General features: G+C 40.7%; 1 protein-coding gene across 1 annotated transcript; it reads right to left on the minus strand.

Annotated features, from left to right (window-relative positions):
• Window positions 1-10,451: 10,451 nt before the first annotated feature.
• Window positions 10,452-11,516, minus strand: LOC136067374 (uncharacterized). Its single transcript, XM_065773129.1, has 3 exons — window positions 10,969-11,516; window positions 10,764-10,890; window positions 10,452-10,706 (listed from the first exon to the last, which is right to left on the minus strand). The coding sequence occupies exons 1-3, from the start codon at window positions 11,514-11,516 to the stop codon at window positions 10,452-10,454; spliced, it is 930 nt and encodes a 309-aa protein (XP_065629201.1).
• Window positions 11,517-11,862: the final 346 nt, after the last annotated feature.

Genomic DNA, 11,862 nt, shown 5'->3' on the forward strand with positions numbered 1-11,862 from the left:
TATATATTAATATATATATATATTTACTTTTTTAATCTTTTCATCTTATTTTATTCAATATTTAAAACTCTCACATCCTCCATATAATTAAATTACTTATATTTTTTTTAATTAAACATATAATATTTTATTTAAATTTAAATAAATTAAATTGTACTCACTTTTTTTAACATTTACATTTTCTCCAACCTTTCTCTTTCTCTTTACATTTTCATCTCCTCACTACCCTTTCTCTTAATATCACTCTTCATCTTTCCCTTTATTTTGTTTCTTCTTATTGTTATCCTTTTAGTATAACTTTGGCATTCTCTTTTTCCATTATATGCATAATTTTTCTTCACAAAAAAATTTATTTCTCTCTCTTTCTCACTCAATTTTTGGTGATATATATATATATATATATATAATTTGCATCTCTGCTTTAGGTTGAGGAATTTTTGTGTTTTTTAGGTTGATCCAATTTAATTGTGTTTTACGTTTTTTATTTTATTTATTTATTTACTTTGGTTGTTAAATTTTATCATATTGCATTGTAAAGAATTAAAGATAGTATATAAGAATGTAATATTTTAATATTACATATTATGATTTAAGTAAGGACAAAATTTAGCTACAAAATCGATTGTAGCCTTAAGCTACAAACTCACTCAATATCTTTTTATTGGAGGTAAATTTTGACAAATCCACCATTGGATTGCATATTCTTCTTATATCCTCCATGTTTGCAAAATTTCAAGAAAATTAAAAATCAATAGCTATGTCATTAATAAAATTTTAAATTGCAAAGTTTTTGTAATTTAAAATTATGCATAAAATATAAGATTATAGATTATATAACAAATGATATCCGATTGACACAAAAATTGACATGTGTATTAAGAGCGTAAAGAATATGTAATTCAACGGTTAGATTTTCAAAATATGCAGTAATATTTATTTTATTGAGTGAGTTTGTACCTTAAGGCTACAACCAATTTTGTAGCTAAACTTTGTCCAGTAATTTTAATTTGAAATTTATTTAGAGATAATTAATTTGGTGTTTATTGTTATATCTTTTATTTTTATTTTTTTCTTCTCATATTATTTTATTCAACATTATTATTATTATTGTTGTTGAATTAATATATTAGATTGTATATTTTTTACAAGTCAATATATTAACTTGAAAGAAAATGAAAAACCAACTATTAACCAATAATAACTAAAACAATAATATTATCATGCACAAACAACTAGTTAAAATAAAAATGAAAGAGCAATGATAATTTAGAGCAAAATTACACTAGCAATGAGGCATGGTGTTCCTTATTAAGATCTCCCCGAGTTTAAAGATAAAACAAAAAAACAAGGTTCTCTACTCACTAAAATGAAAAACAGAGTATAAAGTAGTAATACAAAAAATAAAGCTCAAACTTTATTGATGAAGAAAATGAAAAAAGACATGTGAGTAATAGATATTTGCTCTCTACTATTTATAGCATAGTAGAGTCAGTTACCGAGGAAAAGAAAAAAAAAGGCAGCAAACAAAGAAGAAGACTAAATCTTTGAATTTTTATTTTTTATTTTTTATATTGGAAATTGGAAGTTGTTTTGGGAATTTTTTGTTTGCAAGAAAGTTTATGTTTTTTTGTTTCTAATTTATTGGTGTAAATGTTAGTTTGAGAATTTTCTGTACGCAGGGAAGTTTATATTTTGTTTTTTATTTCTAATTTATTGGTGTAAATGAACCCTAATTTTCAATTGACAGTAAAATTTGCATCAGTTTTATCTAAAAATATAGCCCAGTACCTATTATAATGTAATACAAACTAAATATTAAGAGGCCCTCCTATACTAATTAAGATCATCTGTGAGGGTCCTAGCTACTCTTTACTTGGAATCCACGATTTTCTTCATGAAATTTTAATATTGATATTTGGGGTTAATAAAATTAGGAAATTGTGAATTTGTAAGTCTCTCTCTCTATATATATATATAGTATTTTTTTTTTTTTTTGATAAACAGAAACTTTTATTAAGAAGGAAACAATCTACAACAAGCCATTGGACTCTCTCAACACAACAGAAGAGAAACAGTCCGGGCTATGTTGGTGATTGTTTGGATGTAGATTAAGGTTTTTACCAAGTAATGATTGTATATGATTAAGAAAGTAAGAAAAAGTTAGGGTGAGTACAAATTGATGTTACTACTGTGATTATTGTGGCTAGCCTAATGACACTCCTAACTGTATAAATATTTCTCAAATGCATAATATGATCAAATATACACTTAAACCTCAAATTGAGTTGAATAGAAATTATAACACTAAAAAGAAAATGAAAAAGAAAAAACCGATGAGGCTAGTGATATATATATATATATATTTTTTTTTTAGAGTTTCAACTTATGGCGTTCGCTCCTGATAATAACTCTTTATTGATAATAACTCTTTATTATCAGACCAAGGCACCAGTCAGTTTTTGGTGTGGGCGGAGATTGAATTCTAGATTTCTTATACAACTATCAGAGACTTTACCAGTTGAGCTAACTGGAACTCATGACTAGTGATATTTTATTCTTTTAAAAAGTCAATAATCTTAAGTCTTAACGAGTCTGGACCCGGATCTAACAACTCCTGAATGAGTCCAAATTTTTTGTCCCACTTTTTCTGCTTCACTTTATACTCTACTAATAAATACTTGCCACGTGTTCACATAATTAATTAAATACTATTATTATTGACTTATTAATACAACAGTTATTAATTAATAATAGTATTTAATTAATTAGGTGAACACGTGGTAAGTATTTATTGGTAAAGTATAGAGTGGAGTAGGAAAAGTGGACTCGCCCGTGAATATATGTGTTTTCTCGTTTGGCGCCAATTCTCACCTTCTGGAACCCAGTGCCTCTCACACTCTTCTTTCCTATCTGAAACCCTAATTTTCACTCCCATTTGTCCCTAATCCCCAAATCAACCACCTAGGGGTTTCACAAAGTCTCCGACTTTCCAACACAACGCACACTCTGATCAATCTTCCTCAATGGCCGAGCCTTGCGCTAAGCAAGCAAGAATCGAAAGGTCCGTACACTTCTCACTCTCTCTGCTACATTTATGTCTCTGTCTGAGTTCTTGTAAGCGTTTTGAAGTCCACGATATAGTCTGTGGTGTGTTTTTGATGTTCTATGATGGTGACATTGTCCTTGGTGTAAAAACTGTACAGTGTAACACTGTACAAAGTTACCTCAGGTTCTTCAGATTATCTCCCACACAGTGCGCCTCGAATATGTTCAGGGTGCTTGGGAGCATAGAGGCTTTAAACGCCTCGTACAATTTAGGTTTGACCCATCACGATGTGAACTGGGTATATAACCTCAATCATTTGAAGGATCAGGGATATTACCTTAAGTCTAGGTACCCTGCAGTAAGATTGATCCAGTGCCTCCCTACCTCAAACAAGGGTTTAAAAGACGATTTTCTTATTTTCTCCGGGGAGTGGCATGATGGTTTGCCTTGTCCGACTGAAGAGGGACAACCAGGTGGGGTTCCTAGGATGTACGCCCCTTATAAGTCAGATTAATTTTTTAATTGAAGCTGTTTTTATTTCTAACAAAAATTTCCTTTTATGTTTTAATTATTTTGCAGACAAGCGCGCCACTAGACGTAATTTCAGGCTGATTAATAGGGAGAGCCTAGATAGAATCCTACGATCCGAGGTGTATGTGAATCCCTCCGATGGCCAATTAAGAGCAGCAAACTTAATACTCAAGTACGACCCTGTTTCAAAAGCCTTTCAGGCTCCCAAGTACGTGATAAAAGCAAAAGATCCTCGGCTCCACCGTATCAGTGTAGCCTTTGAGGGATTCATTGTTCCTGAGGGCACCCCCATTCCTGAAGGTGTGCCCTTTACTGAACCATCGCCTAAGGCCATTCCTTCTATTGGAGCTTCAACATCACGCTCCGTTCCCCAAAAAGTGAGAGAGGGAGAAGAAGAAAAAGAAAAAGAGGCCGAAGAAGAAGAAGAAGAAGACACCTTGGGAGGACTTGTAGAGTTGTCTGATTTCGTCGACGAATTCGAAGTTTTTAACCAACCCCAATCTCCTGAGGTGACCTCTGAGAAAATGGTTATCCAAAGGAGAAGCCAGAGGAGTTTGAAAGATGTAATCGAGGGCCAGCCTGGCAGGGTGGTGGAAAAGCAAGTTCAGGTCAACCCTCCACCTCTCCCCCCTTTTCCTCCTCAGTCACCCCAACCAACCGTGACCGAGCCCAGCGATCCAAAGAGAAGGAGAGAGCCGAAGGGTAAAGAAGTGACGGACGCAGGGAGGACTCACACTACCCGTGAGGGTGAGGACCAAAGAGCTGCTAACCAGCAGAAAACAAGTCATGGGTCACAGCGAGGGGTGGATAAGACAACCACTCAGTCCTCGGAACCTGAGGCCTGGCTCCCAGCCCCTATGCTCGATGAGAAGCCTCTGAGGGAGGATGCTTCAATCAGGGACTTTAGTGGCGGACTTGGGTGCCGAGTCGCCTCAGCATTAGAGGAAACACTTCTTCTTCCCAGGGACATGGCTGAGCTGAGAGCGATCAAGAGAGACGAGGTCTTTCAAAATACCAAAAGATATTTGGGCATGGTACGACACTTTTACCGTTACATTTTTATTGTTGGCTTTTTTTCTTTTTTTTTTATTATACACATTTTTTTTTTTTGTTGCATATTTCTAACTCCTTTTTTTCTAGGTCGTTCAAGCCACCTTCAGGCTGGAGGAGATAGCCGAATCCTACCACCAGCAAATAGGCGAGGAGAGGAAGAAAAAGATAACAGCTGTGCACACACTAAATGCTTCTGAGCAAAACATTGTGCAGCTAAAGAAAAAGTTAACAACCGAAGAAAGCGCTCGGAAGAGTGCTGACTCAGCTCTGGAAGGATTCCAAAGACAGGCCGAGGACCAAAGGCAGCTTCTGCGTGACGCCAATGCCCAGCTAGCAGCCTTTAAGGAACAGGTGCTAGCTCTACAGAAACAACTGGAGGAAGTCCAGAAGCTCAAAGATCAGGCTAAGAAAGCCAAAGCCGAGGCGGAAAAAGAAAGAGACGTCGCTGAGCAGCAGGGTTACAATGTGGGCGTTGCTGAGATAGAGGACACTTTCCGAGCTGAGGTGCTTGTTGTGTGCCGAGAGTACTGTGCCCTGACCTGGCAAGAGGCTCTCAACCGAGCTGGAGTTGCATCCTCATCAGAGTTGAGGAAACCTGAAAATATTTACTTCCCGCCAGCTATTCGGGCCTCCACTCCCTCTACTCCACAAAGGGAGGTATCCTCTACTGTTGCTGAGTCATCTAAGGAAGTTTAGATTCAGGCTCCTCCCTCGCTCAATCAGCAGGAGCAGTTACAAATGCCTGAAAGAGCAAAGGATCTATCCTTGGCTAAAGAAGTAGCAGGGCCCAAAGACGGAGCGGTCTCTCACACTTTTGAACAGGCCTTAGCCTCAACCACCCTGCCTGCCGGAGAAGCTCCTATGGCACAGGAAAAGGACGTTCCTCCTGAGGCAGCTGGCAAAGCCCCTCCACCCAAGCTCCAAATAAAGTTAACCAAATAGTTGCTTGTAGTCAAATTCCTTTTAGTGTCCTTTTCATCTCATTTTTCCTTTTTTTTTTTAAAAAAAAAAAAATCATTTTAAGGATGTTCCTGGCTGGAACGCGTAGTTCTTTTTGGCAACTTATAAGAGATATTTGGGGTTTCGTTTATTACTTATATAATTTCATGTATGATTGCTCTTCATTACTTACGTTTGTTTATCTACTTTTCTTATGATCTCGGACTGTAAAAAGGATGAAAGTTGACATGATAGGGAAGAATCATAACTTTATACACAATCATTGAGAACTCAAAACAGGCTATAATAGTGACCTCCGCGGCCTTATAAAGGCTCCCTGTAGCATTCATTAGAAAAGTATACGTACCTAGGATAGCACTTTTACATTTCATCCAGAGGGGTATTGACCCCCTTGAAACGCTTTAAGTGATGCTCATAGCATTTACTATGCATCTCTAGTCACATGAATCCCTTTCAGAAGACATAGATTCCAACTAAGTTTGATGTCTAAATAGCTTGTTATAGCTTAGTTTCCATTTAATACTTCCATTCATAGTGTACTAATTTCCACTAAGTTGTGGTCCGAGGACCTTACATGACTTAGCTTCTGTTTAACACTTCCATTTATAGTGTACTAATTTTCACTAAGTTGTGGTCCGAGGACCTGACATGACTTAGCTTCTGTTTAATACTTCCATTCATAGTGTACTAATTTCCACTAAGTTGTGGTCCGAGGACCTGACATGATTTAGCTTCTGTTTAACACTTCCATTTGTAGTGTACTAATTTCCACTAAGTTATGGTCCGAGGACCTGACATGACTTAGCTTCTGTTTAATACTTCCATTCATAATGTACTAATTTCCACTAAGTTGTGGTCCGAGGACCTGACATGACTTAGCTTTTGTTTAACACTTCCATTTATAGTGTACTAATTTCCACTAAATTATGGTCCGAGGACCTGACATGACTTAGCTTCTGTTTAATACTTCCATTCATAGTGTACTAATTTCCACTAAGTTGTGGTCCGAGGACCTGACATGACTTAGTTTCTGTTTAACACTTCCATTTATAGTGTACTAATTTCCACTAAGTTGTGGTCCGAGGACCTGACGTGACTTAGTTTCTGTTTAACTTCCATTCATAGTGTACTAATTTCCACTAAGTTGTGGTCCGAGGACCTGACGTGACTTAACTTCTGTTTAATACTTTCATTCATAGTGTACTAATTTTCACTAAGTTGTGGTCCGAGGACCTGACATGACTTAGCTTCTGTTTAATACTTCTATTCATAGTGTACTAATTTCTACTAAGTTGTGGTCCAAGGACCTGACATGACTTAGCTTCTGTTTAATACTTCCATTCATAGTGTACTAATTTCCACTAATTTGTGGTCCGAGGACTTGACATGATTTAGCTTCTGTTTAATACTTCCATTCATAGTGTACTAATTTCCACTAAGTTGTGGTCCGAGGACCTGACATGACTTAACTTTTATTTAATACTTCCATTCATTTCAAAAGCACATATTGCAGGAGCAAGATAAATTATAAAGGAAAGTAAAGCACAACTTGTTAATAATAATACCTTTTCAGGTTGCTTACATTCCAGGGATGGAGTATAGTTTTTTCATCTAAATCTTCTAAATAGTAAGCCCTTATCCCTGCGACAGATGTAATACGATATGGTCCTTCCCAATTGGGCCCCAACTTTCCCCAGGCTGGGTTCTTGGTATTTCCCAAGACCTTCCTCAACACCAAGTCTCCCGGAGCTAACGGCCTTAGTCTGACGTTTGCATCATAGCCCTGCTTCAGCTTGTGCTGGTAGTACGCTAATTGAACCATAGCTTTCTCTCGTCGCTCATCTATTAAGTCTAGACTTTTCCTCAACAGCTCATCATTTCCATCTGGGGTGAAGTTACTGGTTTTCAGTGTTGGAAAGCCTGTTTCAATAGGGATCACGGCCTCGGCTCCATACGTCATTGAGAACGGAGTTTCCCCTGTTGATCGTCGGGGCGTTGTTCTATACGCCCAGAGAACATGCGGAAGTTCTTCCACCCATCTTCCCTTTGCATCATCCAGCCTTTTCTTAAGCCCACTCACTATGACTTTGTTGACAGCCTCGGCCTGTCCATTTCCCTGTGAATAGGCTGGGGTGGAATACCTATTTTTTATCCCCAAGTCAGAACAATACCTTCTAAAAGCCTTACTGTCAAACTGTAGATCGTTGTCCGAGATGAGAGTTTAAGGAACCCCAAATTGAGTAATGATATTCCTTAATAGGAATCTTTTGACGTCGACATCCCTGATGTTAGCCAGAGGCTCAGCCTCAACCCACTTCGTGAAATAATCCGTGCCAACTAGCAGGTATTTCTTATTTCCTACTGCTCTAGGGAAAGGGCCAACGATATCCAAGCCCCACTGAGCGAAAGGCCAAGGACTAGAAAGAGGATTGAGAACTCCTCCAGGCTGATGAATATTTGGCGCGAACCTTTGGCATTGATCACATTTCCTTACATACTCCTGCGCTTCCTTTTGCATGCCTGGCCACCAGTACCCTTGGGTTATCGCCCTGTGAGACAAAGACCTTCCTCCAGTGTGACTACCACAAATTCCTTCATGTAGCTCTTCTAGAAGATCTTCCGATGCTTTAGGGCGTACACAGAGCAGATAAGGCCCAGAGTAAGAACGTTTGTATAACTTCTTATCCTCGGATAGCCAAAAACGGGGAGCCTTCCTTCGTATCTTTTCTGCCTCTGACTTGTCCTCGGGCAGTGTATCATTCTCAAGGAATAGTATTATAGGATCCATCCAACTACGTGGTGAATTGATTTGGTTGACCTGTAGCGTTTTCGTTGTTCCTTGGGTAGGTGTGCCCCAGTCCTCGATCATGATCATCCGAGGTAGGTTTTGGGCCGAGGAGGTGGCAAGAGTAGCTAGAGAGTCTGCATGGGTATTTCCACTCCTAGGGACATGGGTTATTTTAAAGAATTCAAAATTAGCTTGTATACGCCTAACCTTTCTCAAGTATTCCTGCATTCTTGTATCCCGAGCCTCCAGTTCCCCTCTGACCTGGCCCACCACAAGCCTCGAGTCCGAGAAGATTTCCACAGTTTCCAGCTTATTGACCATTGCCATCCCTATTAGTAAGGCTTCATACTCCGCCTCGTTATTAGTAGCTGAGAATCCCAGCCTAAGAGACTTCTCAATGATGACTTCCTCAGGAGATATCAATACAAGTCCCACTCCAGACCCCCGCTGATTTGCTGCCCCATCTACATACACCGTCCAGGATGAGACAGGTTGCGTGGAAATGAGGCTAACCGATTTTTCATCCATGCCACCCTGGCTTGTCTCTATTTCTTCAGGACCTTCAGCAAACTCGGCCACTAGATCGGCGAGCACCTGACCCTTCACGGAAGTACGGGGCATATACTTGACATCAAAAGCCCCTAAAATTGTGCCCCACTTGGCAATCCTACCAGTATAGTCTGCACTTCGAAGTACTGCTTTGATCGGATATTAAGTCAAGACAACCACTGTATGCGCCTGAAAATAATGGGGAAGTTTTCTGGTGGCGTGCACCACTGCTAAAATGGCCTTTTCCAATGACAGGTAGCGTATTTTGGCCTCGTGAAGAGACTTACTCACATAGTAGATTGGCCACTGTACTCCATTGTCCACTCGTATCAGAACAAAACTAATCGCATAAGTGGTGATCGCTAGATAGGAAGAAAAAACCTCATCTACCTCGGGGCTAGACATGATGGGTGGCCGAGATAGATACTCCTTCAGCTGCTGAAATGCTAAGGCACACTCCTCAGTCCATTCGTATCCTTTCCACTTGTGGAGCAGTAAGAAAAAAAGTCTGCACCTATCCGCCGACCTAGATATGAATCTATTCAATGCGGCGGTCATCCCAGTCAGCCTCTGGACCTCCTTGGGATTCCGAGGTGGTTGCAAGTTAGCTATGGCCCTAATTTGATCAGGGTTAATCTCAATTCCCTTTTGAGTCACCATGTAACCCAGGAACTTACCTGAACTTACCCCAAATGAGCATTTGGATGCGTTCAGGCGCAATTTATGCCTTCTTAAAATCCCAAAAGTGTGGTTAAGGTCCATCACGTGCTCGGCTACTACCTTACTCTTTACGACCATATCATCAATATAAATCTCAATGTTTCTGCCCAACTGCTGCTCAAACATTTTCGTCATCATTCTCTGGTAGGTAGACCCCGCGTTCTTCAAACCAAATGGCATTACCTTGTAGTGGTAATTTCCAGTGAGAGTGAGGAAAGCGGTCTTCTCCTGGTCGTCCAATGCCAGTGGGATCTGATGGTAGCCTTGAAAGGCGTCTAGGAAACTCATCCGAGGATGGCCCACTGTTGCATCCACCAACTGGTCTATACGGGGCATAGGAAAAGGGTCCTTTGGGCACGCTCTGTTAAGATCCGTAAAATCAACACACACACGCCACTTTCCATTTTTCTTTTTCACTACGACTGTATTGGCCAACCACTGAGAGTAAAATACCTCCTTCATTGCCCCAGCCTGCTTTAACTTGGTCACCTCATCTTTAATAGCCTCGACGTGTACCTTGGACGGACGCCGAGGTGGTTGTTTCTTTGGAATACATGAGGGATTGACGTTCAGATGATGACAGATGAACTCCGGATCCACTCCCGGGGCTTCATAGGCACTCCATGCAAACACATCAACATTTCTTCTAAGAACCTCGACCAATTGTTCTTTCTCTAACAAAGGCAACTGAGCCCTGACCTGAAAATACTTCTCTGGATCATCACCAACGCTCACCCTTTCCAAATCTTCACACCTCATTTCCTCTGGGGACGCGTCGAACTGGGCTCCCTGAACCCTTGATTGCTATAAATCATCCTCGGCTGCAGCCGAAGTGCTTGTCTCTGGCCGATGTTGAATGGCCATTATCATACACTGCCTAGCCATGGTCTGATTTCCCAAAATCTCTGAAACCTCGCTTCCCGAGGGATACTTCACTTTCTGATGAATAATGGAAGAAACAACCCCCAAAGCATGCAACCAAGGTCTTCCCAAAATAGCCGTATACGGAGAAAAGGCATCCACCACAATAAAATCCACCTCCACCATATCTGAACCAGTCTACACAGGTAGTCTAACCATTCCCAACGGAATGACCGATTTGCCCTCGAAGCCCACCAGTGGGGAACTATATGTTGTCAGATCCTCAGGTTTCAAATTCAGCCCCCTGAATAAATCAGGGTACATTACCTCGGTGGCACTTCCATCATCAACCATCACCCTCCTCACGTCGTACCCTCCAATCCTAATCGTAACCACCAAAGCATCATCATGCGGTTGTATGGCTCCTCTCTTATTCTTTTATAAGAAGCCTAACACCAACGAGGTGCCCGGTTTGGCCTTCTTCGGCCTCGAACTGGAGCCTTCCTCCGAGCACTGAGACACAGACATTACCTTGGAAGGGCAAGATCCAGTTCTCCCCGGGGCAGCAAATATAACGTTTATCGTGCCCAAAGGAGGTCCCCTTGAAGCATCCCCCTGAAACGCCGAGCCTATGTGGCCTCCTCGGCCGCCGGAGTGATGCAGAAATTGGGTCAACTTCCCCTCTTGCACCAACTGCTCTAAATGATCCCACAGATTGTTACAATCTACGGTGATATGTCCATGGTCTTGATGGTACTGGCAATAAAGGTTCCGATTACGCTTCGCAGGATCCCCCGCCATCTTATTGAGCCACCTAAAGAACGGCTCGTCCTTTATCTTCTCTAGAACTTGTTGCACTGGTTCTCGGAACACGGCGCTAACCACCTGGGAGTTGGCAGGCCTTGACTGCCCTCCAAAGTCCCTCCGAGGCCGGTTGTTATTATACCGGTCCGGCCTGAAATCCCTCCTCTCCTGAGTTACTGCCTTAGACTTTCCTCTGCCTTGCATCTAATCCTCCTCTACTCTTCTATATTTGTCTATCTGATCCATAAGTTGACGTACACTAGTAACAGGCTTGCCAGTCAGAGACTTCCTCAAACCGTGCTCGGTTGGAAGACCTTCCTTAAAAGTGTTCATAGCCACGTCATCGTGAGCCCTATCTACCTCGTTGAACATTTCCCAGTATCTGTCCGAGTAGGCTTTTAGGGTTTCCCCCTCCCGCATAGACATGGATAGTAGCGACCCCAAAGGTTGAACAACCCTCCTACATGTAATAAAACGGGCACCAAAGGCCTGGGTGAGCTTCTTAAAAGAGTCAATAGTATTAGTTCTCAAGCCATTAAACCATCTTATT

Source organism: Quercus suber, unplaced genomic scaffold (genome assembly GCF_002906115.3).
Source record: "Quercus suber isolate HL8 unplaced genomic scaffold, Cork oak 2.0 scaffold_69, whole genome shotgun sequence".
Taxonomy (NCBI): Eukaryota; Viridiplantae; Streptophyta; class Magnoliopsida; order Fagales; family Fagaceae; genus Quercus; species Quercus suber.